The sequence below is a fragment of the Onychomys torridus genome, chromosome 7 (assembly GCF_903995425.1).
Source record: "Onychomys torridus chromosome 7, mOncTor1.1, whole genome shotgun sequence".
Lineage (NCBI taxonomy): Eukaryota > Metazoa > Chordata > Mammalia > Rodentia > Cricetidae > Onychomys > Onychomys torridus.
This window is the reverse complement of record NC_050449.1, coordinates 52,850,934-52,876,372: the sequence shown is the minus strand read 5'-3', so window position 1 is coordinate 52,876,372 and position 25,439 is coordinate 52,850,934. Positions and strand designations below refer to the sequence as shown.

The window sequence follows — 25,439 nt, the reverse complement described above, 5'->3', positions numbered from 1 at the left end:
TTCCGGAGGACCTGGGTTAAATACCCAGCACCCACCTGGAAGCTTAAACTGTCTGTAAGTCCAGTTCCAGAGGATCTGACACCCTCATACAGACATACATATAGGCAAACACCCGTGTACATGAAATAAAAATAAATTAAAATTAAAAAAAGATTGTGAATGTAAAGTCTAGGATCTGATCCTGGCAGTAACACTATTAAACAACTTCTGGGAGCTGGAGAGATGGCTCAGAGGTTAAAAGCACTGACTGCTCTTCGAGAGGATCCAGATTCAATTTCCAGCACACACATGATTATCTGTAACTCCAGTTCCAGGTGGTCTGACACCCTCATAGACATAACATGCAGGCAAAACACCAAAGTACATTAAATAAATCTTTCTTTGTGTGTGAAATAAATCTTAAAAAAAAAAAACAACCTATAATTTCTGTTTTTCACTTTTCTCTTCAAAAATGCATTGGGATCTGTAAAAAGGAAAAAAATCCTCTGACAACAGAATGATCATTAGGGAAGAATAGGGCATTGTGGGAGAGGAGGGTAGAGGTAATGTAGGAGTAGGTATGATTCATATACATTATATGCATGCCTGAAAATGTTACAATGGAATTCATTATTTTGTACAATTAGTTTACATTAATAAGAATGAATATTGTGGCCTGGTGAGATAGCCACCAAATTTGATGAGCTGAATTTGATCCTTAGGACTGATAGTGTGGAAGGAGAAAATTGTTTTCTGAAAAGTTGTCCTTTGACTTCCATATGTACACTGTGGCACATTAGTGCCCTCTGTTCATAAGTAAATGTAAAAAAAATTGTGTAACTTGACACAGTTTAATTAATTTATGTCTTTATGTTACGAAAAATTGATTCAAGATAAGAGTAAAGCTGTGATTTTTTTTTTTTTTTTGAGTGGGTGGGGGGGTCCGAGACAGGGTCTCTCTGTGTTGTTTTGGTGCCTGTCCTGGAACTCACTCTGTAGACCAGGCTGGCCTTGAACTCAGAGGTGTGCCACTGCCACCTGGCTTAAAAAACATTTTTTAAACTAAATTTTTTTAAACTAAATTATTGCTCATGATTTTTTAAAATAGCATTTTCTTGATTTCAGTTAATTTTAGATTCACGATTCTGTTTACATTATTTTAGTTTTTGTTTGCTGGTGATTGACTTTTATCTTGTGCATGGTAGACAGGGACACCCCCACTGAGCTTTGTCTCCAGTCCCGTCAATGCATTAAATCTACAACTGAATCATATGTGTGCTTATTCTTTCTGTTGAAATAGCATCTTATTTCTAAGTTTCTTGTTTTTCATTTGACAGTATACTGTAGATTTAACAGTTATTACAGTGTTTTCTTATATTACTGCATTAGTTTCTCATCTTTGCTGCACACTTTACATTGGTTTTTTCATTTGTCTAGTTGTTAACCATTTAGTTCATTCCATTATATATGTTTTCTATTAAATTTTATAAGTAAAGCTGATTTTTTTTTTAAGTTGTTGTTTATACCAGTGCTCTGTTTTGTTAGTTTCTCTTGTTGGTGGATCTTACACATTTTCAGATTTGTATTAGTCTGATAAAGTTCTGCTTTGTTTTAATTTATATTTATCCAAAATTCTATTTTATATCCTTCACACACACACACACACACACACACACACACACCAATTTTCCTATGTAACTAAAAATGACCTTGAGTTCCCAATCCTCATTCTACCTCCCAAATGCTGGGATTATAGGCACAAATCACTACTTTCACCTTGTTGTGTGGCTTTATACCTATCTTAATGAATTCTTTTCTTGAAAAAATTTATTTATTTAAATGTGTATGGGTGTTTTGCCTACATATGTCTCCTTGGTGCTCATGGAGGCCAGAAGTGGGCATAAGATATTGGAACTGGAGTTCTGGGCGGTTGTGTGATGACATTTGGGTGCCAGGTGTAGTTAGAGTTTTCCTGCCTGGCCAAGTCAGGACAAATCTCTCTCACCCATCAGTCCCACAGTCTCTCAGACATAACCAAGAAAGCATATAGAAACTTATATTGTTTAGAAACTGTATGGCCGTGGCAGGCTTTTTGCTATCTGTTTCTTCTATTTTAAATTAACCCATTTTTGTTAGTCTATACTTTGCCACATGGCTTGTAGCTTACCGGTGTCTTTACATGTTGCTTTTCATGGCAGCGGCTGGCGGTGTCCCTCTCCAGTCTTCTACTTCCCAGAATTCTCTTCTCTCTTGTCCCGCCTATACTTCCTGCCTGACCACTGGCCAATCAGAACTTTATTTACACAGAGTGATATCCACAGCAGCCAGGAATGGAACCTAGGTCCTCTGGAAGTAACTGCTGAACCATCTCTCCAGCCCCACTTACTAAATTCTTAATGTATGATAGTTATCATAGTTCTTTTCTTCAGCCAGAAAGTAAAGACAGATGCCTATGGACACAAATAGGAACAAAAATCGAGTTACTTCTCTATTTCTTTTCTGTATCTTTTGTTGGCATTCTGCCTTTCCTTTTTTCTTTCTCTATTCCACTTTTGTTCTACCATCTTTGGAAATCCTACTTAATGTTACTTTTTTTTTTTTTTTTTTTTTTTTTTTGGTTTTTCGAGACAGGGTTTCTCTGTGTAGCTTTGCACCTTTCCTGGAATTCACTTGGTAGACCAGGCTGGCCTCGAACTCACAGAGATCCACCTGGTTCTGCCTCCCAAGTGCTGGGATTAAAGGCGTGCACCACCACCGCCCAGCCTTAATGTTACTTTTTAAATCAAAATCTTAGGACAAATTTTATTAAATTGCTTATAGGTTAAATGTTTGTTTTGTTTTGTTTTTGAGACAGCTTCTGACGTATTGTAGCCAAGGTCATGACCTTGCTCCTTCTGCTTCTATTGTGTGCAGCAACTACAGGTTTGGAGTACAGGTGTGCACTATTCTTCTGATTTTATGTAGTGCTGGGGATTGTTTGAACCCAGGGCTCTGTGCATGTTAGGCAAGTAGTATGCCAACTAAGGTGTATGGGTGTATGGGTGTGTGTGTGTGTGTGTGTTTGTGTGTGTGTATCTTTAGTCCTAGCTTGAGTTCAAGTGATACCATTAACGTTTAAAAACATTATTTAATGTCATTCTTACAGCAAATTATAATCAAGTATATTATGGTCATTACTTTTTAAAATTTATGTGTATTGGTAAACATTCTGTTTGCATGCATGTCTGTGCACCATGTGCATTCCTGGTGCTCATGGAGGCTGGAAGAAGGCATCAGGTCCTCCAGGACTGGAGTTAAAGACAGTTGTAGGTGCTGGAAATTGAACCTGGGTCTGCTGGAAAAGTAGGTAGTGCTTTTAACCACCGAGCCATCTCTAGACCCTTACTACTTTTTTGTGTGTTTGTGCTGGGTTTGAATCCAAGGTTTGTTCACGTTGAGTGATACCTCTAGCTCTCCTCTAACATACGTAGCAGCCAGGTGTTGGGCGTAGTGTGCTCATGGGTTGAGTTCAGTTGAATTTACTTGCACTCTACTGGGAACCCTTTCTCCTTATCTATCAGCATGGTTGTCCTGTGTCTGTCATGTCCTTTGATGCTTAGATTTAATGTTTAAGTCTACTTACCTTAAATCTAACTTCAAAAGTTTTCAGAGATGTTATTCATTGTGACCCTGATAATTCTTTCAAGTGTGATTGTGAGATTGTCTAGACAGAAAACTATAGATTGGAATCTTTGTGGGAGACACTGCCTTCTGTCTGTATTGTTGCAGATAAAATTGGCAATAATCTGGTTGTTGTGTGTCTTCCTGAGATTTTCTCTAGGTTGTGTATCCTTGGTATTCCAAAGAGATGTTTGTGAATCTTGTGGTTCACTGTGTTAGGTAAACTTTTAGCACTCTCTGAAGTAGAAAAACTTAGGGTCTATTTGTATCTTTGCTGGAATCCTATTACTGCTTGATAGTCGCCCCCCCCCCATTTCTGTTAGTTGAATTTTCTTTCTTTCTTTCTTTCTTTCTTTCTTTCTTTCTTTCTTTCTTTATTTATTTATTTATTTATTTATTTATTTTCCCAGAGCTGAGGACTGAACCCAGGACCTTGCACTTGCTAGGCAAGCACTCTACCACTGAGCTAAATCCCCAACCCCTGTTAGTTGAATTTTAAAAAACAGTGGATGCAGTTTAATTAAAAATTATGACTGAAATTTCCAAGAAAGACTAGGGGAGGTGCAATCCGCTAGGATGTTGATAGATAATATCTATAATGGAAAGTAATAGTTGAGATTATAAGCATATTATTGAAGATGGAAACATACTAGAAGAAACAAACTTAAAAAGATTAAAATGATTGCCTTATAAGATTAGAAATCAAAGCTGAAGCCAGATGTAGTGGTGTGCAGTTTAATCCCAGCATGTGGGAGGCAGAGTCAGGAAGATCTCTGTGAGGTCTAGGCCATCCTGTTCTGCAGAGTGAGTTCCAGGGCTTACAGAGATACCTTGTTCTTAAATCAAAGCTGGGTGTGGTGAACAATCCCAGCACTGGAGGCAGACGTAGGCAAGTCCTTTAGTTGGAGGACAGTCTGGTTTACATAGTGAATTCCTTGATAGCCAGGGTTACATAGTGATAGCCCATCTTAAAAGCAAACAAACAAACAAACAAAAAACTCTATTGGTAAGACAGAGATTTAAAACTAGAGGTAACTGAGGTAAGACAAAAATGTAAAACTTGGTCCAGCAAGGTAGTTCAGCAGGAAAAGGCACCTACTGCCAAAGCCCCACCAGCTGGTTGGTCCCTAGGATCATATGGTGGAAGGAGAGAACGTACTCTGTACATTGTCCTCTGACTGCCACAACACATACACAATCTTTCTAATGTAATAAAATTTTAAAAAGATTTAGATAGTGTGTTAGTTATAAAGCGATTCACTAAAATAATTCAAAACAGTTATTTGATCCAATATGATTTATTGATAACATTTTTCGAAATAACCTAGAAAACATATGTTGGCTATATGCCATGTGTTCTTTTATTAAAAAAAGATTATTTTTTATATTTATGTGAGTCCTTGTGATTATATGCACACTGCATAGCTTCAGGAACCCTCAGAGATCAGAAGAGAATGAATCCTTTTGAGTTACAGAAGGTTGTGAACTTCCATGTGGGTGCTGGGAACTGAACCCAGCTCTGCCTCAGGAAGAGCAGTAAGTGCTTTATACCCCTCCTCCATTTCTCCAGCCTTATGATTTCTGTAAAAAAAGTATTTCTTTTACTTGTGTATGTCTGTAACAGGGTTTATGTATGTGTACCACCTCTGTGCAGAAGCCCATGGATGTCAGAAGAGAACATTGGATCCTCTGGAACTTAGAGTTGTAGTTGTTTGTGAGTCACCAGGTGGATGCTAGAACTGAACCCCTGGGTCTTCTCTAAGAGTAGCCAGTGCTCTTTCTTAACCACTGAGCCATCTCTAGCCTGCCCCCTTGATATTAATCACTGAATTCTGTATTTTTATTTTTTGCAATGGGAAAGATATTAGGGAAAATTATATTTGTGAAAGACTGATAAAGATACTGTTAAAATTTGTTATTAAGTAGATGGACACTGAGTTATAGCTTACTGGTAGCTTAAGCACTGGCTTATCATGTGGAATTGGGACTGAAAATAGATCCCCCCTTCTCCTTTCCTACTTCCTGATCAAACCCGGGACCTTGCACAAGCAGCACTCTACCACGGAACTATATTCCCAGCCTCCTAGGAAAAAGGGCCACATGCAACCCTTCATGCTGTGCTCACTTCACTCTGTGCTGCTGTGCTGGAGGTGATTGATCTGGTCGTGTCCCCCCCCCCCCCCCCCCCCCCCCCCCCCCGACAGGGTTTCTCTTGTGTAGTTTTGCGCCTTTTCTGGAACTCGCTTTGGAGACCAGGCTGGCCTCGAACTCAGAGATCCACCTGTCTCTGCCTCCCGAGTGCTGGGATTAAAGGCGTGCGCCACCACTGTCCAGCTATCTGGTTCTTAATGATGTTATAAGATGTTAAGATCTTGAGCTTGTTTTTCTGGTGTCAAGTAAGAACTTTTTTTTTTTTTTTTTTTTTGTATATAAATATATTCTGTTAATTAACACTCCCATTGGTATACGGTTAAATTTTCATAGAAGATATATAATAATACATATATATATTTTTTATTTATTTATTTTTTCTCCCTCAAGAAAGGGTTTCTCTATGTAGCCCTGGCTGTCCTTGAACTCACAGAGATCCACCAGTGCTGGGATTAAAGGTGTGTGTCACCACTAACCAGCTAAGAAATCAAATTATTATATACTAATTGATAGCACTTATCTTCTATTTGTAGGTTTTTTGGTTATATTTTGTTTGCTTGTATACAGGAGAGGGGCATTGAATCTTCTGGAACTAGGGTTACAGGCCAGCCATTGTGAGCTGCCATGTGGGTCCTGGGAACTGAACCCAGCAGCACCAAGTGTCCTTTTTTTAATTGTACATCCTACCTGCAGCCTCCCCACCAGCAGCACGTGCTTTGTTTGAGCTATCTCTACAGCATCTGTAGAGACATCTTATTGATTAAACTCATAACAGTTTTCTCTTGTTGGTTTGTTTATATATATATATATATATATATATATATATATATATATATATATATATAGTGTGTGTGTGTGTGTATTATATGTATGTGTGGTGTATGATCACATGCATATGATTACTCGAAGGCTAAAGGAGGTTGTCAAAAGTTCTGCTTTTATTATTCTGTGAATATAAGTTTTGGCTAGACTGGTTGCCCATCCATCCCTGGAGATTCTCTGCCTGTAGCCTGTGTCCTATGGTGTTGGAGTTGTATAGGTGCATGATCATGCCTCTCTTTCTGTGGGTGCTAGAGATCAGACTCAGGTTCTCATGCTTATTTAGCAAACACTTACTCATGGCAACCATCTCCTTAGTCCTCATGACTTTTTTCTAGAGCTTGAAATCTCTTTGATCTTCCAAACTTGGAATGACAAGAAGCAATTTCCTTCATGAGACGTATGTGCATGGACAGGTGAAGAACTTTGAAACCATGGGGCCCATTGCCAGGTTTGTTTACAAGTGTTGGTGCATCAGGTGCATTTAGTTCAAGTGCAAACTTCAGCAAAATTTCAAATTGCTGTGGATCAGCTAAGCTAAGCTGGTAAGGGCTGCTTAACTGCCTGGCCAGCACTAAATTTTGATTTAAATAGTCTCTAAAAATAATGAGTGAAAGTAATCTGTTGAGAAGATCTGTCGGTATCATCACGGGGAAGGACATCCATCCTTCTTAAGTGTTCCTCTTTACCTTCTCCTTTCTTTTATTGGGAGTAGCTTAGAAAAACATATTCAAACTGAGAACTTTGTAAATTCTTTTTTTTTTTTTTTTTTTCTCAGAATTAGGGTTGCGACTTGTATCGTATGAGATACACACACACACACACACACACACACACACACACACACACCCCTCAGGCTATCGTACCCTTAAGTGATTCCCCTGTCCTCTGACTCCTGAGATCTGGGATTATAGGTGTGTGTTATCATGCTACACCACCGAATCAGAATTGCTGGACACTAAGCTCATGTACTGATAATTTTAAGCTTCCTCAGGAGATTCTAGTAGCCAAAAAGGGACAGTATCACTGATTTGGGGCTTATTTAAATGTATACAGCTGGTATTATTAGTGTTTTCTATTCATAGTGACTAGTCATGTGGTTTTTTTTTTGTTTGTTTGTTTGTTTTTAGATTTATTTATTTATTTATTATGTGTACAGAAGAAGGCGCCAGATCTAATTACAGATGGTTGTGAGCCACCATGTGGTTGCTGGGAATTGAACTCAGGACCTCTGGAAGACCAGTCAGTGCTCTTAACCTCTGAGCCATCTCACCAGCCCGTCATTTTTTTTTTTTTTTTTTTAAAGCTGAGGATCGAACCCAGGGCCTTGCGCTTGCTAGGCAAGCGCTCTACCACTGAGCTAAATCCCCAACCCTCTTTTTTTTGTTGTTACTGTTTTTTTATTTGATGTGTTTATATCCTTTTAGATTATAAACAACAGAAAAAGATGAGCTTTTTATTTGAGCTTTTGCTCAGTTGACCTTATGTAAAACGATTTATGAATTTGGGTAATAAGCATATGAACAAGTATCTGTTGAAGGAATTAGTAATTCTGCTGTGGGTGTTCCAGTGCAGGTTAGTTTACTTTCATAATTTAAAATCAAAGCCTCCCTTCTCCCCCTGTGTGTCTACATTTTTGAGTTGACACACGTCTGAAATTTCATAGCCACTATTACAGTTAATTTAATAAACAGTTCTCCCACCACCCAGTTCCTTTCTTTTGCCCTTTCCCTTATTGTAACTGTATTTTTGTCTTTAGCTGAGATCCAGCTCTTCTGGATGGCAATCTCAGGTTCTCTGTCAGTCTAAGTCCCTGCTTCTAGTCTTCCCCTTCCCGCTCTTCTCCCCCCTCCCTCCTGACTCTGGCTCCATCTCCACCCTTCCCATTTCCTCCTCTCTGGACTGAACTGTAGAAGTAAAGGCTGGTCTTTGCTAACAGCAGTCCCATTGCTTTTGCTTCTCTAGTGCTAGGATTACTGGCTTGTGCTGCCACTTCTGCTGTCACTCTTAGATAGTGGCTCCAATTTTGGGGTGCCAAGAACGCTTCACTTTAGTGGTATAGCTTAAATGCCAGTGCTCTCTTAAATACCAGCTGCCTGGCACCATGAAGTTCTGTAGCCGTTTGTAGTCTTAGTTCTCTGGCAGTTTCTGCTCCTTGCTGTTATCTAGCACTTTTCTTTGGCCTTCTAGAATTGTAGGTGTGCCCGGGACAGCCAGTTTTCTTGTTTGTTCATTTGTGGCTGCTGCTGTTTTTGTGGCCAGATTTTACTGTGTGGCTAAGGCTGGTCTTGAACTTGCAGCAATCTTCCGACCTCAACTGCCCAAATTCTAGGATTATAGGCATGAGCCATCATGCCTGGCTGAGTTGCCTGTTTGTGAGAAGGCCAAATCACTCATCAGGCTTTCCTGGGGACTGGACTTAAGAAGTCAATTTTACCAGCTGTCATGAATGGAGAAGTACTCCTGGAACAGACTGAGCACTGTGCATGGGGTTAGCTGGGCTGCAGGTGGAGCTAAGATGGTCTAAAATTGTCATGGCCTAAGCAAACCCCCCCCCCCCCCCCAAACACAACTGAGATTGGAGCCTAGCTCTGCCTCCCAAGTGCTGGATGCCAAGATGAAGCCACATATATATACACAGCCAAGAAAAATGGACAGCTGAATTAAAAAGACATCAATAATTTCCAGAATTTAAAATCCTGAACCATGACATGACACTAATGGAATTCAGGTGTTTCTGGTACATGGACTGCTCTCACCAAATGTGAGGTCAAACTGTTGACCTTGTATACATCTTAGTTCACAAAAGAGTCTGTCAGATACGCTAAGCCTGTAGGCTAAAGATGATGCCCCAACACTGTGGAGAAACCTCAGGTGACTGTCCAGGCAGCTGGCTGTTTCTGTCAACTCACATTTTTTTTTTGAAGCTGCTTGCATGTACTTCTTGTTTTTATTTTTTATTAGGTAGTATTATTTCCTTCTTGGGTCTCTGAGGGAGTTGAAGATCAGTTAGTTATAGTTATAATTATCTTTGTTAAGGATTTCAGAAAAACTCACTAAGAGCTGTAAGTGTATAAATTTGAAAGACGTTATAAGACAGTTCCGTTAGCTATATAAGTTAGGATAAAAACTGAATCAGGTACATTCTGGACTTACCAAAATAGGATAGATAATGGAATTATTTTCTCTGAATTTGTCAATTACAAATGGACTAGACATTGTTTAGGTATTTATTGTTTGTATATATGGTATATATAGTTATTGTACTTTTGTATATAGTTTTTCTTATATTAGTTATAACTTTTTCCTTTTTTTCTTTTTATTAAAATAGAAAAGGGGAAATATAGTGATATTTTATTTGTATTGAAATGTGATTTTATTTGTATGTCAATAAAGTTGCCTTGAGGTCAGAGCAAGCCAGAGCAGAAGCCGAGCAGTGGTGGGGCACGCCCTTAATCCCAGTACTTGGGAGGCAGAGCTAGGCGGATCTCTGTGTGTTCAAGGACACAGCCAGCATAGCAGACACACGCCTTTAATTTCAATACCAACCATAGAAGACCTGGAGGTCTGTACAAACAGGCAGTGACGAGGAGGTCATGTGGCTGGGTTACAACCAATGAGGGAGGAGAACAGAAAGTCTTTAAATAGACAGGACGCACAGAAGTAGGTCTCTGGCGGAGAGGAGGAACCGCAGAAGCAGTGAAGGGTAAGGTTTTCTGCTTTGGCTCTGACCTCGTGGTTTTTAACTCTGTAACTGGCTCTGTGTTTCTTATTTAACAAGCAGGATACATCTACATTTTTTAAAAAAGATTTATTACGTATGCAATGTTCTGTCTGCATGTATGCCTGCAGGCCGAAGGAGGGCACCAGATTTCATTATAGGTGGTTGTGAGCTGCCATGTGGGTGCTGGGAATTGAACTCAGGACCTCTGGAAGAGCAGCCAGTGTGCTCTTAACTTCTGAGTCATCTCTCCAGCCCCTGCTCTCTACATACATTTAACTCTTCCTTCACATTGATGTGTTAGAGCTTTTGATTTGACAGTTTTACGTTTTTGACAACTCAGGAGAAAAGTAGTTCATGATAATTACTCAGATGATTACACTTGCTGTTGTTTCTGTTTTCTGTAGTTCCCAGTTTCCCTCTTGTATCATTTGACTTGGTTTCAGATGTTCACTCTTAAGAGATGAACCGTGTGTGTGTGTGTGTGTGTGTGTGTGTGTGTGTGTGTGTGTGTGTGTGTGTATGTATGTATGTATGTATGTATCTCTGTCTTGTGGGAGTTAGTTCTCACCTTCCACCTTGTGAGCTCTGGGTGTGTGGAATTTACATCAGGCTTGGTGGCAAGTACTTTTACCCTGCTGAGGCATCTCACTGGCCCGTAAAGATCTTTGTTCATTGTAATGCCTGGGTCATCTAGAAATGGACTTCTGTTGTTTCCTCTGAGAATTGGTAAGAATTTGTTTTTGCTGTGTCTGGTAATCTGATTTCATCTTGGACACTTTTGAAGATGATTTTTAGTAGACAAGTCAACCTGGGTAGACTGTAATTTCAAACAAAGGTTCCATTACCTGTTGTTGGTTTTTAAAGCTTTTTCCAGGTTTGTATTTGCCTCTATTTCCATGAATGTATGTAGGTTGATCCTAGGACTTGGGTAGTGATTTATATTGTAATTTGTTCTGAAAGCATTTCCTATAATTTTTTGTGTGTCTCATATACACACAACTTAGTACAGTTCTTTTTGACACAACCTTGTGTCAAAACGAGGAGAAAACCTAATGGAATGCTTAACACCATCTTATCTCCCTAAACGTGTCTGTCTGCCTGTCTATCTATCCATCCATCCATCCATCCATATCTTTACAGATCTGGAGATTTAATTCAGGGTCTGTTACATTGTGGGTGAGCATATCCTAGGTACATCCTAGCTCTTTTAAAATCTTTTTATTTGCCCAGATAGGTGTTTAATTTGTGACCCTTAGCCTCTTGAGTAGCTGGGATTACAGGCTTTTCCTCCAGGCCCAGCTTTACTACCATCTTATTTGGTTGTATTTTCACCTTCCCATCATACAGTCTGCCTGCTGTTTATTTTCAAAGTTCTCTAGTCCTCTGTAAGTTGCATGTGCACATGTGTCCCGTCCCCCCCCCCCCGTGGTGATATTGTGTTCCCCAATAAACTTGTCTGGGTGTCAGAGAACAGAACAGCCACAATATTAAACATAGAGGTTAGGCAATGGTAGCACACACACACACCTTTAATCCTGTAAGTTCAAAGCCACACTGGAAACAGCCAGGCATGGTGGTGACACACACCTTTAATCCCAGGAAGTGATGGCAGAAAGCAGAAAGATATATAAGGTGTGAGGACCAGGAACTAGAGTTGGTTAAGCTTTTAGGCATTTGAGCAGCAGTTCAGCTGAGATCCATTTGTATGAGGACACAGAGGCTTCCAGTCTGAGGAAACAGGATCAGCTGAGGAATTGGCAAGGTGAGGAAGCTGTGGCTTGTTCTGCTTCTGTGATCTTTCAGCGTTCACCCCACTACCTGGTTTCAGGTTTGATTTTGTTAAAGACCTTTTTAAGATTCATGCTACACCCTCTCCTGGGTGTGTGCATAGGCACACATACATGTATGATGTCAGTTAGGGTTTCTATTGCTGTGATAAAACACCATGACCAAAAGCAATTTGGACAGGAAAGTGTTTATTTTATTTCACCTTATAGTGGGTAGGTCCATCACTGAGGGAAGCTGGAGCAGGAACTGGAGCAGAAGCCAGGGAGTGCAGCTTACCGATATGATCCTCCCTTCTTTCTCAGTTACTTCTTATACAACCAATAATAAACTGCAACAACCTTTTGCTACTATAACTCAAAAAAGAGGCATTAGCAACCTTGGTTATCCTTTCTCTATTTTCCTTTTGTAAGTTGAGACTTAATTCCTGACACTTTCCTTTAGGTGCACTGTTTAGTGGAGGGGTATATAGTGTCCTGGGTGCTACAAAGTTATAATCAAGCAAGTCTAGTCAGTATTACTAGACTTAATTTTGATTTTATAATAACGTGATTAAGATTTAAGATCACACTTTGCTCAGCCTTGGTGTAGGGAGGAGGAGACTGGACCTGCCTAGGCTGACTCTACCAGGCTGGGCTGACTCCCCAGGGGAGACCTTGCCTTGGAAGAGGTGAGAATGAGGAATGGATTGGGGGGTGGGAGGGGGAAGAACGGGGGAATCGGTGGCTGATATGTGAAATTAAGTTAATTATAAAATAAAAATATTAAATAAAAAAGATTTAGGATCAGTTTAATCATTTTCCTTTTTATATCTTAACTCTTGGAGATTCATATTTTCTGGAGTATGATTTAAAATAGAATTCTTAGGGTATCTGAATTGGAAGAGGTAGTTAGACGAGTAAAGTGTGCCGGGGTGAGTAGAAGAGTACTTGGGTCATTTGCCTTTGGGGGCAGTGGAGTGTGGGGATAGATAATGCATGTGTTTTGTCTGTTTGGGTAACAAATGGTGTTACTGAGAATAATTGATGGAGATGTCTTTTGTAGCACTTTTATGTGAGATTATTTTAAATTATTTATTTTATGTGCATTGGTGTTTTACCTGCATTTATGTCTGTGTAAGGGTGTCAGATCTCCTGGAACTGGAATTACAGACAGCTGTGAGCTGCCATGTGGTTGCTGGGAATTGAACTTCTGTCCTCTAGAAGAACAGCCAGCTCTCTTAACCACTGAGCCATCTCTCCAACCCCCATATTAGATTATTTTAAATCAATATTTGACTAATACCATTATTAACTTCAGTGAAAGAAAGTTTAAGCTACAGAAATAATTTTTGAAATCTGAACATTTGTACATTAAATATAAGTTGAACGGACCTGAGTTTAAGCTCTGCTTCCTTCATTGTTAGGAGCTCTCATACATTTCAGTTAGTCAAGGTTCCCTGGTCACTCAAGCCCTGTAGTTAGAGTTTTCCTGCCTGGCCCAGTCAGGACAAATCTCTCTTACCCGCCAGTCCTACAGTCGCTCAGACCCAACCAAGAAAGCACACAGAAACTTACATTGTTTACAAACTATGGCTGTGGCAGGCTTCTTGTTATCTGCTTCTTCTATCTTAAATTAACCCATTTCTGTTAGTCTATACTTTGCCACATGGCTTGTGGCTTACCAGTGTTTTTACATGTTCCTTTTCATGGCGGCGGCTGGTGGTGTCTCTCTCCAGTCTTCTACTTCCCAGAATTCTCTACTCTCTTGTCCCGCCTATACTTCCTGCCTGGCCACTGGCCAATCAGAACTTTATTTACACAGAAAGATATCCACAGCACTTCCCCTTTTCTTTTTTTTTTTTTTTTAAGGAAGGTTTTAACTTTTACAAAGTACAATTACATATAACAAAACAATTATCAAGCAAGAATTACAGTTACAATATTAAAGAAGATATCCTATCTATCTTATATTTGTGAGTCTAAGGTTTTATATCTAACTTATCTTTTATCATAACTGAGGAAATTATAACTATCTAGTCTTTAACCACATCAAAGCCCTCAGAAGGATATAATATTACCTGAGAACCAGGAGAAGGATGCAAGCATTTTTCAGGAGTCTTGCAAGAGTAGACAGAGACAGCTGGCAGCCTGGACAGTCACCTAATGTTCCTTTGTAAAGTTGGGGCATTTGTCTTCAGCCCACAGGGCTAGAGTCTCTCAATCACTTCTCTCAGTGTCCTGTAGAATGTCTGGCAGTTTCCTCTGCAAAGCAGGAACCTGAAGGACCATTTTGTCAAGCAAAGTTTAGTGGTCACCTTTCTATGGGTCCTGCATGTCCAGTTGATCAAGCAGTCCAGGCAAGAACAGTTTCTTGCTCAAATGGCTATTTTTGCAAAGGTGAAGAAGATAAGATATGAAGTGTCTTCAATGCCCATCCTTGTCTCTGAAGTAAATTGGTGCTGCCAGGAGCAGACATGTCTCACTGTCCAGAAAGTCTAAATTTTAAAAGTATTTTAAATGCCATATTTTGTAGGTCTTTGAAGTATTTGAAGATTACCTATCTATCTGAAATATCTCTATGTAGAAGACTTAACTAACATGGCTATGAGTATGATTATCATAGATGACTAATTATTAATCTATTTTTAATTATCCATTTCAATTTAAAATGAGCTATATAAACATAATACCTTAAACATGAGTAGAAATATATACACAATATAACAAAATTAACTTTAAGTTTGTATCAATAGACTAAAAACTATACCAATGTAAAACATTTTAAACAAGTTATTGTTCTTTAGAAGTTCCTTAATCTACCCTTCATCCTATCATATCTATATCATATCCCCTTTTTATCTTTAGAAAGAGATTGCATAAATAATCACCCAGTTTTAAATAAAAATATTGGTTTTTCTCTGTCCCACACCAGAAGGTTCTTCTGATTTGGGACACAAGAATCTCTTAACCTTTTCTTTTAACAATATGCCTGGGTTTAGAGAAGGAGTGAGCCAATTCCATCCCTAAAGCCAGCTTGATAATTTTGGGAAATTGGGTGTAGTTTCTTTTACTACTTCCTGCTGGAGGGGGGCGCTGTATCTTATGGGGATACAAAGAAAATTTTAGGATTATAGAGTAGTTCATTAGGGTGAACCTCTGAGCCAGTTGCCTTGAAAGCATTCTGGATGTTGGATCATCTGGGCCATGGTGTCATCGGAGACCTTTCAGGTGGTCTTGGCTGATCAAACCTGATGTATCTTAATCTGGAACAAATCCACAGCCTCTGGCTTTCTATGGAAACAAAAGCAGAGACTCTTTTCCAAAGCAACATATCCTTATATCCAAAGTTTGAAGTCAAGTTACCTTTAAAATTTACATATTTATTTAACTATACAGCTTTTATGATCAAATCTTTTTCTGTAGTTAAAAATTCCAAAGACAACAGAAACCAGATTCTCTGTGTAATATCCGTCTTTGTAAGACTGAAACACCACTGTGGCTGCTGGCTCCGCCCACCTCAGCTTCCCAAAATGGCGGTGGTATAGTTTACCGCCAGCTCTGGGTCTGGAGCCATGTGTACCATCAACTATCAGAAGCAGTCCTATCAAAGCAGCGCATAGCCCATAACCCCCCCCCCCCCTTTTTTTTTTAACTTGCAAAGGCTAAATCTACCACGCAGCAGAGTAAAGTGCCGCTTGTAGACTCCTCATTCCCGCCACACTGCAGGTCAGACGCACATGCCAGGAACCCGCCATAGTAGCTCAAACAGGCAGGCTGCCACTAACTTGAGAAAGACAACTAGGAAGCTGTTTTTAGCTCCGTCTTAGAATCTTTTTTCTCAGGTTTTAGGTGGAAATTCTTGCCAATACGTTGGCGCCATTTGTAGTTAGAGTTTTCCTGCCTGGCCCAGTCAGGACAAATCTCTCTTACCCGCCAGTCCTACAGTCGCTCAGACCCAACCAAGAAAGCACACAGAAACTTACATTGTTTACAAACTGTATGGCTGTGGCAGGCTTCTTGTTATCTGCTTCTTCTATCTTAAATTAACCCATTTCTGTTAATCTATACTTTGCCACATGGCTTGTGGCTTACCAGTGTTTTTACATGTTCCTTTTCATGGCGGCGGCTGGCGGTGCCTCTCCCCAGCCTTCTACTTCCCAGAAATCTCTTCTCTCTTGTCCTGCCTATACTTCCTGCCTGGCCACTGGCCAATCAGAACTTTATTTACACAGAAGGATATCCACAGCAAAGCCCCATTGAGTTTGTTTTTGAAACATGGTCTCATTCTGTGACAGGACTAGCTTGGAACTCAACAGTTCTTCTGGCTTAGCTTACTAAGTATTAAGATGACAGGTGAGCCACCACACCAAGCCGCATTATGTTTCAAGTTTTAAAAACATTGTGCTCTAGTAGTAAGCTTGCTAATTTAATGGGAATTGGGGATATTTGTGACAACAGTAAGCTTTTATTTCAGAGTTTTAACTTTTCCCTTTAAAAATAACCTAATATGAAAGAGCACCCCAAGAGTACACACTGTATCATTACGTGGTATACTTTGCTTAAATGTATCTAAAACACACCATAACTTTGGATTCCTTTGAACTGTTCAATACATTGGTCTTACAAATTTTAATTACTTGCATTTAGAATGCTGATGTGGCAGTCTGTTAAGTACTCAGTGGAACAAATTTTAATCAATGTGTGATATTTTTTGTTTGCTTTTCAAGATTAGGATCTTGCTATGTAGAATGAACTGGCCTCTTTCCCCTCCCTCCCTTCCTTCTCTTTCTCCCTTTCTCCCTTTCCCCCTCTCCCTCTCTCTCTTCCCTCCTCCTTCCTCTTCCCCCCTTTTCCCTCTTCTCCCCCTCCCCTTCCTCTCCCCTCCCTTCTCCCTCCCCTTCCCTGCCCCCTCTTTCTTTTTTTTTTTGAGACAGGGTTTTTCTGTAACAGCCTGGAACTAGCTCTGTAGACCAGGCTGGCCTCAAACTCACAGAGATCTGCCCACCTCTGCCTCCTGAGTGCTGGGATCTAGGAAACGGTATTGTGGATGGGACTTAGTGGTAAAGCAGTGCTTTTGTGCTTCAGCAGTGGTGCAGAAAAGAAATATACTAGGACAGAAAGCTTGGATGTGTTATTAGGGAACTTGAAATCTAGCCTAAAAGTTCTTTACTTGTGAAAGAGCTGGGTTTGGTACATTGATGTAATCCCAGCACTTGGGATGCTTAAGAGAATTACGAATTGAAGGCCAGCCTGAATTACACAGAAAAATACACACATACAAAAAAAAGTCAATGAGATACAATTACTTTAAAATGTTTTTTTTCCCCCTCCTTCAGAATCCAGCAACTATCACGAGAATACTCCTTAGCCACTTCAATTGGGATAAAGAGAAGCTAATGGAAAGGTAAGGAACTTATATTGTTGGCTTTGACTTAGAAGTAACAAGAAAGCCCATTGAACTGAATTTATAAGCAAGAATTGATTTATATAGTAGTGAGCAAACCAATGTGTAAGTAATAATTGCTGCTATTTCTTGTATTGGAAATTTTACAGTGAAGTTAGTGTTAGGAAATTCAGGTTAAACTCTGCTTTATTTTGGAAATGAAATACTTTATTTCTGCTTATTAGGTATATCTTTTTGAATATTACAAACTAAAAGATTTTAAAAAGCACTTAATGTTCTTAGAACACATAAGATCTTACATATTAGTCACTTAAGGTTTATTATTCATGAACTTTAAGTCTATATTAGGTATATAAATGACATTTATTCAGTAAAAACAGAAGTGAGAGGTTGGTTAGGTTTCCTAGCTGTCAAACCTAGATGCTTGTCCTGGTTCTCTGATTTTAGAGCAGAATTCGGCTCTGTTGGATGTTTTACGAAGTTTGCCTCTCAAAATAGATCTAGTTTTAAAAGAGTAAGTACTGGGCTAGAGACTGACAATATTAACTACTCCCTACGTTCCTTAGATTAGGTATTTGGGGGCTGTTGTTAGGGTAACAGCTTCCATTTACTCTTATAAACTTTATTAGCAATCTTAATTGTAAAAATTGCAGCTTGTTGGGAACTAATAAATGAATGGGAAAATTTTCTCATTTGACTTTCATATTCAAAGTGCTGTGTGAATCAGATATTAAATATTAGAAATGTAACTCATGGGGGCTGGAGAGATGGCTCAGAGGTTAAGAGTACTGACTGGTCTTCCAGAGGTCATGAGTTCAATTCCTAGCAATCACATGGTGGCTCACAATCATCTGTAATGAGATCTGGTGCCCTCTTCTGGCCTGCAGTCATACATCTGTATACATAATAAATAAATCAATCTTTAAAAAAAAAAAAAAGAAAGAAAGAAATGTAACTCATACACTTTGTATCTGAGTTATAATTTAATAGTAAGTTATTGTGTACTTTCTGTTAGATACTATTTGATTTTATCCTTCTGATAATTTTTTTTTTTTTTTTGGTTTGGTTGGATTTTGGTTTCAGTTTTTTGACAAGAGTCTCACTGCAGTTCTGGCTAGCCTGGAACACTCTATGTAGACCAGGCTGGCCTCAAACACACTGCCTGCACCTGCCTCTGTCTCTGCTGGGACTAAAGGCCTGAGCAACCATGCTCTGTCTCCTGATAGTTTTTTAGTGCTAGAAAGTATTGCCTCCACTTACTTGATGTGGAAACTTGAGTTTTGAGACTTGTTATTTAACTCAGTTTTGTAACAGAAAGACTTGAACATGTTTTTTCATCTCTAAAGCTTGTCTTAAACACATTATATTCAGCTTTCCCTGGGTTATGATACTTCTAAGAAAAAGAATTTTAGTGTTTACATTATAGTCTTGAGTTTTCCTTTGTAATATTGCTGAAAACATTTTCTAATTAAATATTATACTTAAGTGTTGTCTGATATTAGCACTGTTATGCTTCATTTTAAAAGCATTTTATGGGTTGGGGATTTAGCTCAGTGGTAAAGCACTTGCCTAGCAAGCGCAAGGCCCTGGGTTTGGTCCTCAGCTCTGAAAAAATAAAATAAAAAGCATTTTATGTACTTTCTAATTCTAAATATTCACCCTTCATGGATTATTTGCTTTTTAGATACAACTTTTGCAAATAAAATATAGGTGATTTAAAAAAAATATTTAAAAGCTCTAAATATATATTCATGTTTTATGATAATTTCTGTTTAGATTTAGCTATTGCTATTTTAAGTTGCACTTTACCATACTTTGTTTATTCTGTTGGCACCGTTGGATTTTTGTTTTGTTATTCTCTACTAATGTTCATGTTTTATGTTTCAGTTTTCCTAGTAGTTTTTATAGACAGACTTTGTAAAACTATGCTTATAACTGGGTGCAGTATCTGTATCCTTTTTCTGTATGACACGAACTCTAGTTTATTTGTTTTTCTCTATCCTTTCCTCTTCCCCACTCAGCTTGTTAAGTTAATGATAATTTATATTTTTGGCAAGCAGCAGCTAGTGATGTTACTCCATCCCTACCTTCTTGATCCTTTAAAAAAAATTTCTTTCTGGCGGCAGAGTTTGTGTGTGTGTGTGTGTGTGTGTGTGTGTGTAGTTGATTTTTCTCTTCTTATCATATGAGTCCTGCGGATTTAAGTCATTTCATTATATGTGGCAGCAAGCATCTTAATCTGCTGAACCATCTCACTGTGTTCTCATGTAGCCCATTCTGGTCTTAAGCTCCTTCCTACCCCTCCTGAGTGCTGCTATTACAGATTTGCATCACCATCTTGGATTGCTCCCTCAGCCCCCAAAGACAGATTGTCACTGAATATATTACTGGCTGGCCTGGCAGGCCTGGACTTGATGTGTCCAGGCTGGGCTGGAACTTGTAAGGATCCTCCTGAGTGGTGGGGTTACAGATGTGTCCCACTACATCTGAACATTATTTTTAGATTGAGCTTTTTTTTTTTGTTTTGTTTTTTTTTTGTTTCTCTGTAGCTTTGGAGCCTGTCCTAGACTAGCTCGGTAGGACCAGGCTGGCCTCGAACTCACAGAAATCCACCTGCCTCTGCCTCCCAAGTGCTGGGATTACAGGCGTGCCTCACCACTGCTCGGCCCAAGCTATTTTTCTTTATCTTTTCTGCTCTTTAGCTGTCTTGAGTGCCAACCCTTCATCACCTTGAGCTATTCTTTTTATAACATTATTCAGTTTTGTGGGACTATTAGTTCCCTTATCCCTCTTAGGGAATATTAAATATTCTTGTGGGGATTTGGGGGAGGGGGAGAAAGTACAATCCTTTTTAAAACTTTTTTTTTTGGATAAAGTTTTTCACTGTCTAGGAACTCACTGTATAGCTTAGGTAGTCCTCAGACTCAACTCAGTTCTTTTGCCACACCCTCTTCTGTGTTGAGCTTACCAAGATGAGCCACTGTGTTCAGCTGTTGACTATCGGTGTACCAAAATAATTGGAACTAAATGAGAATAACATAGAGATGTGTTTAAGGAGAAAAGTACATGGAAATGTTCAGTTTTAAGTGTATTTATTTATTATAAAAAGGATAATGGGGTGAAAATGGGATAAAGCTTTTGAAACAAGTTAGAAAAGTAAACTCAAGATTTTTAAGATAAAAGCAGACATGAATTAAAAAAAATACAAATCAGAAAGTCTTAAGGTGAATTTTAAAAATGGAAATATCAAAGCCACAGATGGGGAGAACATTTTTGCTGTTAAAGAAAGAACTTGTGCCGGGCGTTGGTGGTGCATGCCTTTAATCCCAGCACTCGGGAGGCAGAGCCTGGTGGATCTCTGAGTTCGAGGCCAGCCTGGGCTACCAAGTGAGTTCCAGGAAAGGCGCAAAGCTACACAGAGAAACCCTGTCTCCAAAAACTAAAGAAAAGAAAAGAAAAAAAGAAAGGACTTGTAACCCAAATAACACAATGAACTCTTAGAATTCAGCAACAGAACAACTTGATTTAAAACTGACCAAATGCTGGTTGCACACACCTTTAATTCCAGACAGCACTTGGGAGGCAGAGGCAGGGAAATCTCTTCAGTTCAAGGTCAGCTAGTTTACATAGGATGTTTTAGGCCAGTCAAGACTACATAGTGAGCCCCCACCTCCCCATATTCATTTCTTCCTCAGATGGATTAGATGATTGTGTGGGAAAGTTCTAACAAACTTTGAAAACTGCTTTACTATATAGAAAAACATAGGATATCATTAGTGTTATCGAAGTCAAAATAGTAATCAAAATTTGATAAAAAGATTCCATAAGGAAATCATGTTTATTAAAAGCATAGCTGTTGAATTAATAGATATTCAAATAACAATAAATTAATGGTCTACAATTTCTCCTAGGAATGCAATAAAAGATGTTGAGAAATTAATATATATATACTTAATACATTAGCAAATTAATGAAGAGAAACAATATAATTATAACAGTGAAATTGTGCATTTGCCCAACATTTCGTAAAAATAAAAATCTTAGTAAACTGAAAAGTAATTTCTCAGCTTGCTATTATTAACTAGTAATTTACATCAAAATTATATTTAACACCAAAACATTAAAGTACACAATAAAAATATCACTTGAGCCCCAAGAAGTTGGAGACCAGCCTTGGCAACATGTTAGGAAACCCATTTCAAAACAAGACCATGGATTGCACCACCATTTTGATTTAATAAGACTTCTGGTAATGTAAGGAGCAAGGGTTGTTGCCACAAATCTGTAATTCCAAGTATTTGAGAGACTGAGATGAGATTATTGTAGTTGTTCTGAAGCTCACTACTTCTAAGAAGTGGATGAAAGGAAAGTATCCCTAAGGGTGATGTCATCCTTTCCTGAATTGTATTTCCAAAGGCTTTGTGTTTTTTGTTACGAAATATTAATACTGTTTAGTGAAGAGGTTAGGTGTAAAGTTAGTGCTTATGTGTGACTATGATACTATAGAGATTTTCTTAGCTGCTTTTGTAATACGTTTCATAAATTGTTGAATGCAAAAGTGAATTTGGTTTTTCAGAAACCTCATTATTCTTTTATAATTTAGGTTTTGTTTTTGTTTTTGTTTTTTTCTTGTTCAATTGTTTTGGGGCAGTTGTAGATGGAAATAGATGTCTCATCATGCTGTAGTGTAAACATTGAATATCTGGTGCTCCACTTACTAGATGTATGATCTTGAAGCAGTTTTCTTTGTTACCTTATCTGAAGTGATTTTTTTTCCTAGCTAGTGTGATAGTACATGCCTTTCAATACCAGTAGCAGGAAGATGAGACTCCCAGGGCCAGCCTGGACTACCCGACGCAAAACAAAAACAAAACAAAATTCCCCACAGATGGTTTTCCCTTTTGTCTTTTCTGTTGTCTCTATTTTATCTTTCTCGAGGCTCCATGAATTATAATCATATTTGAAAATATATCAGTTATGTCTGTAATATAAGTTGAGGTGGTGTGTTATTCACTGGCAGGCAGAGCAGTTTCTTTCCTCACAGTTCTTACCATTGTTTGGAAATACACCAACCATTTCTGAAAAGAAATCCACCCTTTAAAACATAATAAGCCAAGTATGGTGATGTATGCCTGTAATCTCAGTACCCAGGAGACAGAGGCAGGAAGATTTAAAAAAACAAAAACCATAAACTCAAACTTAAAAATAATTGTAATGGAACTGAAAAATGTAGAGTCTCTTTAAAGTATCAAAATATAGATTACTTGAAAAAATAAAAGTATATGGCATATTCTGGAGAAGAGCAGATGTGTCAGTAATAGCACTAAAAATGATTATTAGACCAATACTTTAGTGAGTTGAAGGGAAATAAATTCCAAACTGTGTTCATGGAATGTATTCATTGTGTGTGTGTGTGTGTACACTGTATTACCTGCTGTAGTACTTTGTAAGTTCATAGCTAGCTCTTGTTGGCTGCTACATTCAGCTCAGGTACTGTATTTGCTTTGTATGTAATGTCTCCGTCCAGTAACTTGCATATGATATAAATACTAACTTCAGGGTTTGTGTGTCGTTTACCACTGTTGTGGTTTGAATGTGAAATATCCCTTATGGGTTCACGTATTTGTACACTTGGTCCTCAGCTGGTTTGGGAAGGTTGTGGAACCTTTAGGCAGTAGAACCTTGCTGGAAGAAGTAGTTCTTTGGAGGTGAGCCTTGAGGACTTAAAATCTAGCCGCACTTGTTGCTTCCTGCTTTATCTGAAAGCAGTGTAACCAGTCAGCCTCAGCTCTTGCTGCTTTCCCTTTCCTGCCTTCTGCCAGGTCTTCTTCCCATGACGGACTTCATCTTTCTGGAACTGTAAGCTAACATTTTCTCCCCTAAGTTGCCTTTGTGGGGATATTTGATTCCACCAATAAAAAATAACAAGTCAGCCATATATCACACATATTAACATACAAAATAGTATTAATTGACTGTTTATATCAACAGCAAGTTCTTAGTATTCAAGTTTTTTAGGAGCCAAAAAGAATATCTAGCAACTGGTGAATTTTATAGCTTGGTAGTAGTAGAGTGCTTGCCTGGGAAGCCAAAGATAGTATAGGTTCATAGCATGACAAAGTTAAAAAAACAAAACAAAAAACTGATTTAGAGAATTTTCACTGATTCTGAATGGTATTGATTTGTTGTAAGGTCAGCTGAAAATGTTTTATTTTTGTGCCTAGAGTTTGTATCTTTAATTTTTTTCATTTTATTTTATGTTATGTGTATGGGTATTTTGCCTGTGTGAATGTACAACTGTATACCATGTGCTCAGTGTCTTTGGAGATCAGAACAGGGCCCTGGGACTAGAGTTATAGGTAAATGTGAGCTGCCATGTGGGTGCTAGGAATCAAACATTGTTCCTTTGGAAGAGCAGCCAAGTCTCTTTAACTACTGAGCCATTTTAGCCCAATTTTTAAGTCTGTTTTTAAGCTTACATTTTTTTTCTGTGTGCTGATTGAAGTTCCATCTACTCTTAACTTACTTAAGCAGCCATTTGACTAGGGGAAGGGGAGGCATTTAAAGAGTGTATCCTATGTTACAGTATAATTTGTGGACTTTCGTGTATATGTATAGAAACAAATCAACTAAATCGTCTTCAGAGTATTAAGCAGTGAGCTGTGTATGGATCAGTGAGATGGCTCAACAGGTAGCCTCTTGCTGCCAAGCATTGACCACCTGAGTTTCACCTTGGGCCAACATGGAAGAAGGAGAGAATTGATTGCAGTGAGTTGTCCTCTGACTTCCACACAAATGCCATGACAGCTCTCATACCCACACACAACATAAATAAATGTAAAGGAAATATGCTTGCCCCTACCTCTCTAGCGTTGGGATTATGTACTTAGTTTATGCACTGCTGAGCATTGAACCCCAGGCTTCATGCATGCTGGGCAAATACTCTACCACCTGAGCTTGAACAACATTCCCATCCCTAAATTAGATTCTAATTTTCTTCCAAATAGCCATTGTAGCGTCAGGAGTAAACAGACCATTAATAAATGCAAATTAAAACAAATCTTTTCTGTTAGCCTAGGAAAGGAGCCAACCTCCTGACCTATAAGGCCCTGGCCTGGATGCTTTGCTATCTCTTCCTCTTATCCATAATGGCATTGGGTCACGTGAAAAGGAGAATCCCACGCGGGAACTTCACATCTGTAAGCTCTGCCTCTGTGTGTAAGAGAGTGGAAACAGACTAACTTGAGCAGCTAGAGCATTGGAGCTGCTCACAGGCCAAAGCTAGATAGATATGCTGTCATGATTTGGGAATCAAGAGAAATGAAAATCTGTGGGGCAGTAGTGTTGAAACAAAACACTTGACATTGTATATTTCTTGTAAATGAAGCTTAACTTTAAATGGGAAAAATAAAATCCCAGACCTCCTTCCCATTCCTGGAAATGTGAGTGTATTCTTAAGTTCCTAGTCACTTTTCTATATGTAGCTCAGGCTGGTCCCCAATTTGGTTCATAGCCAAAGACAATCTTCAACTCCTGATTTTCCTTTCTCTGCCTCCTAAGTGCTGGGGTTGCAGGAATATACAACTATACTTGGCTTTGTCTAGGTAATTTTGGAAAATTCTTTGACTTCTAGGTTTTATCAGAAACTGCTACATGCAATCTTTAAGAAATATACTTAGCTGGCTGCAGTGATGCATGACTAATCACAACATTCCAGAGGCAGAGGCTGGTGGACTGATCTCTGTTGAGTTCAAGGCCAGCCAACCTGGTCTACATAGTGAGTTCCAGGACAACCAGAGATACATGTAGAGAGACCTTATCTCAAAACCAACCAGCCCTCCTCCCGAAACAGACAGACAACCTTAGGTGAAGGAATTTAGACTGAGAGTCAGTTAGTACCTTACATCTGAGAATAAGCTTGCCGAAAACTTGTAGA

General features: G+C 38.8%; 1 protein-coding gene across 1 annotated transcript in view; it reads left to right on the top strand.

The window, feature by feature from the left end:
- Arih1 (ariadne RBR E3 ubiquitin protein ligase 1) overlaps positions 1-25,439 on the top strand; it is a 101,461-nt gene that overhangs the window by 23,134 nt on the left and 52,888 nt on the right. Inside the window, exon 2 of the mRNA XM_036192708.1 lies at positions 17,436-17,503. Coding sequence (XP_036048601.1) covers positions 17,436-17,503 — 68 coding nt within the window. The remainder of the gene's footprint in view (positions 1-17,435; positions 17,504-25,439) is intronic.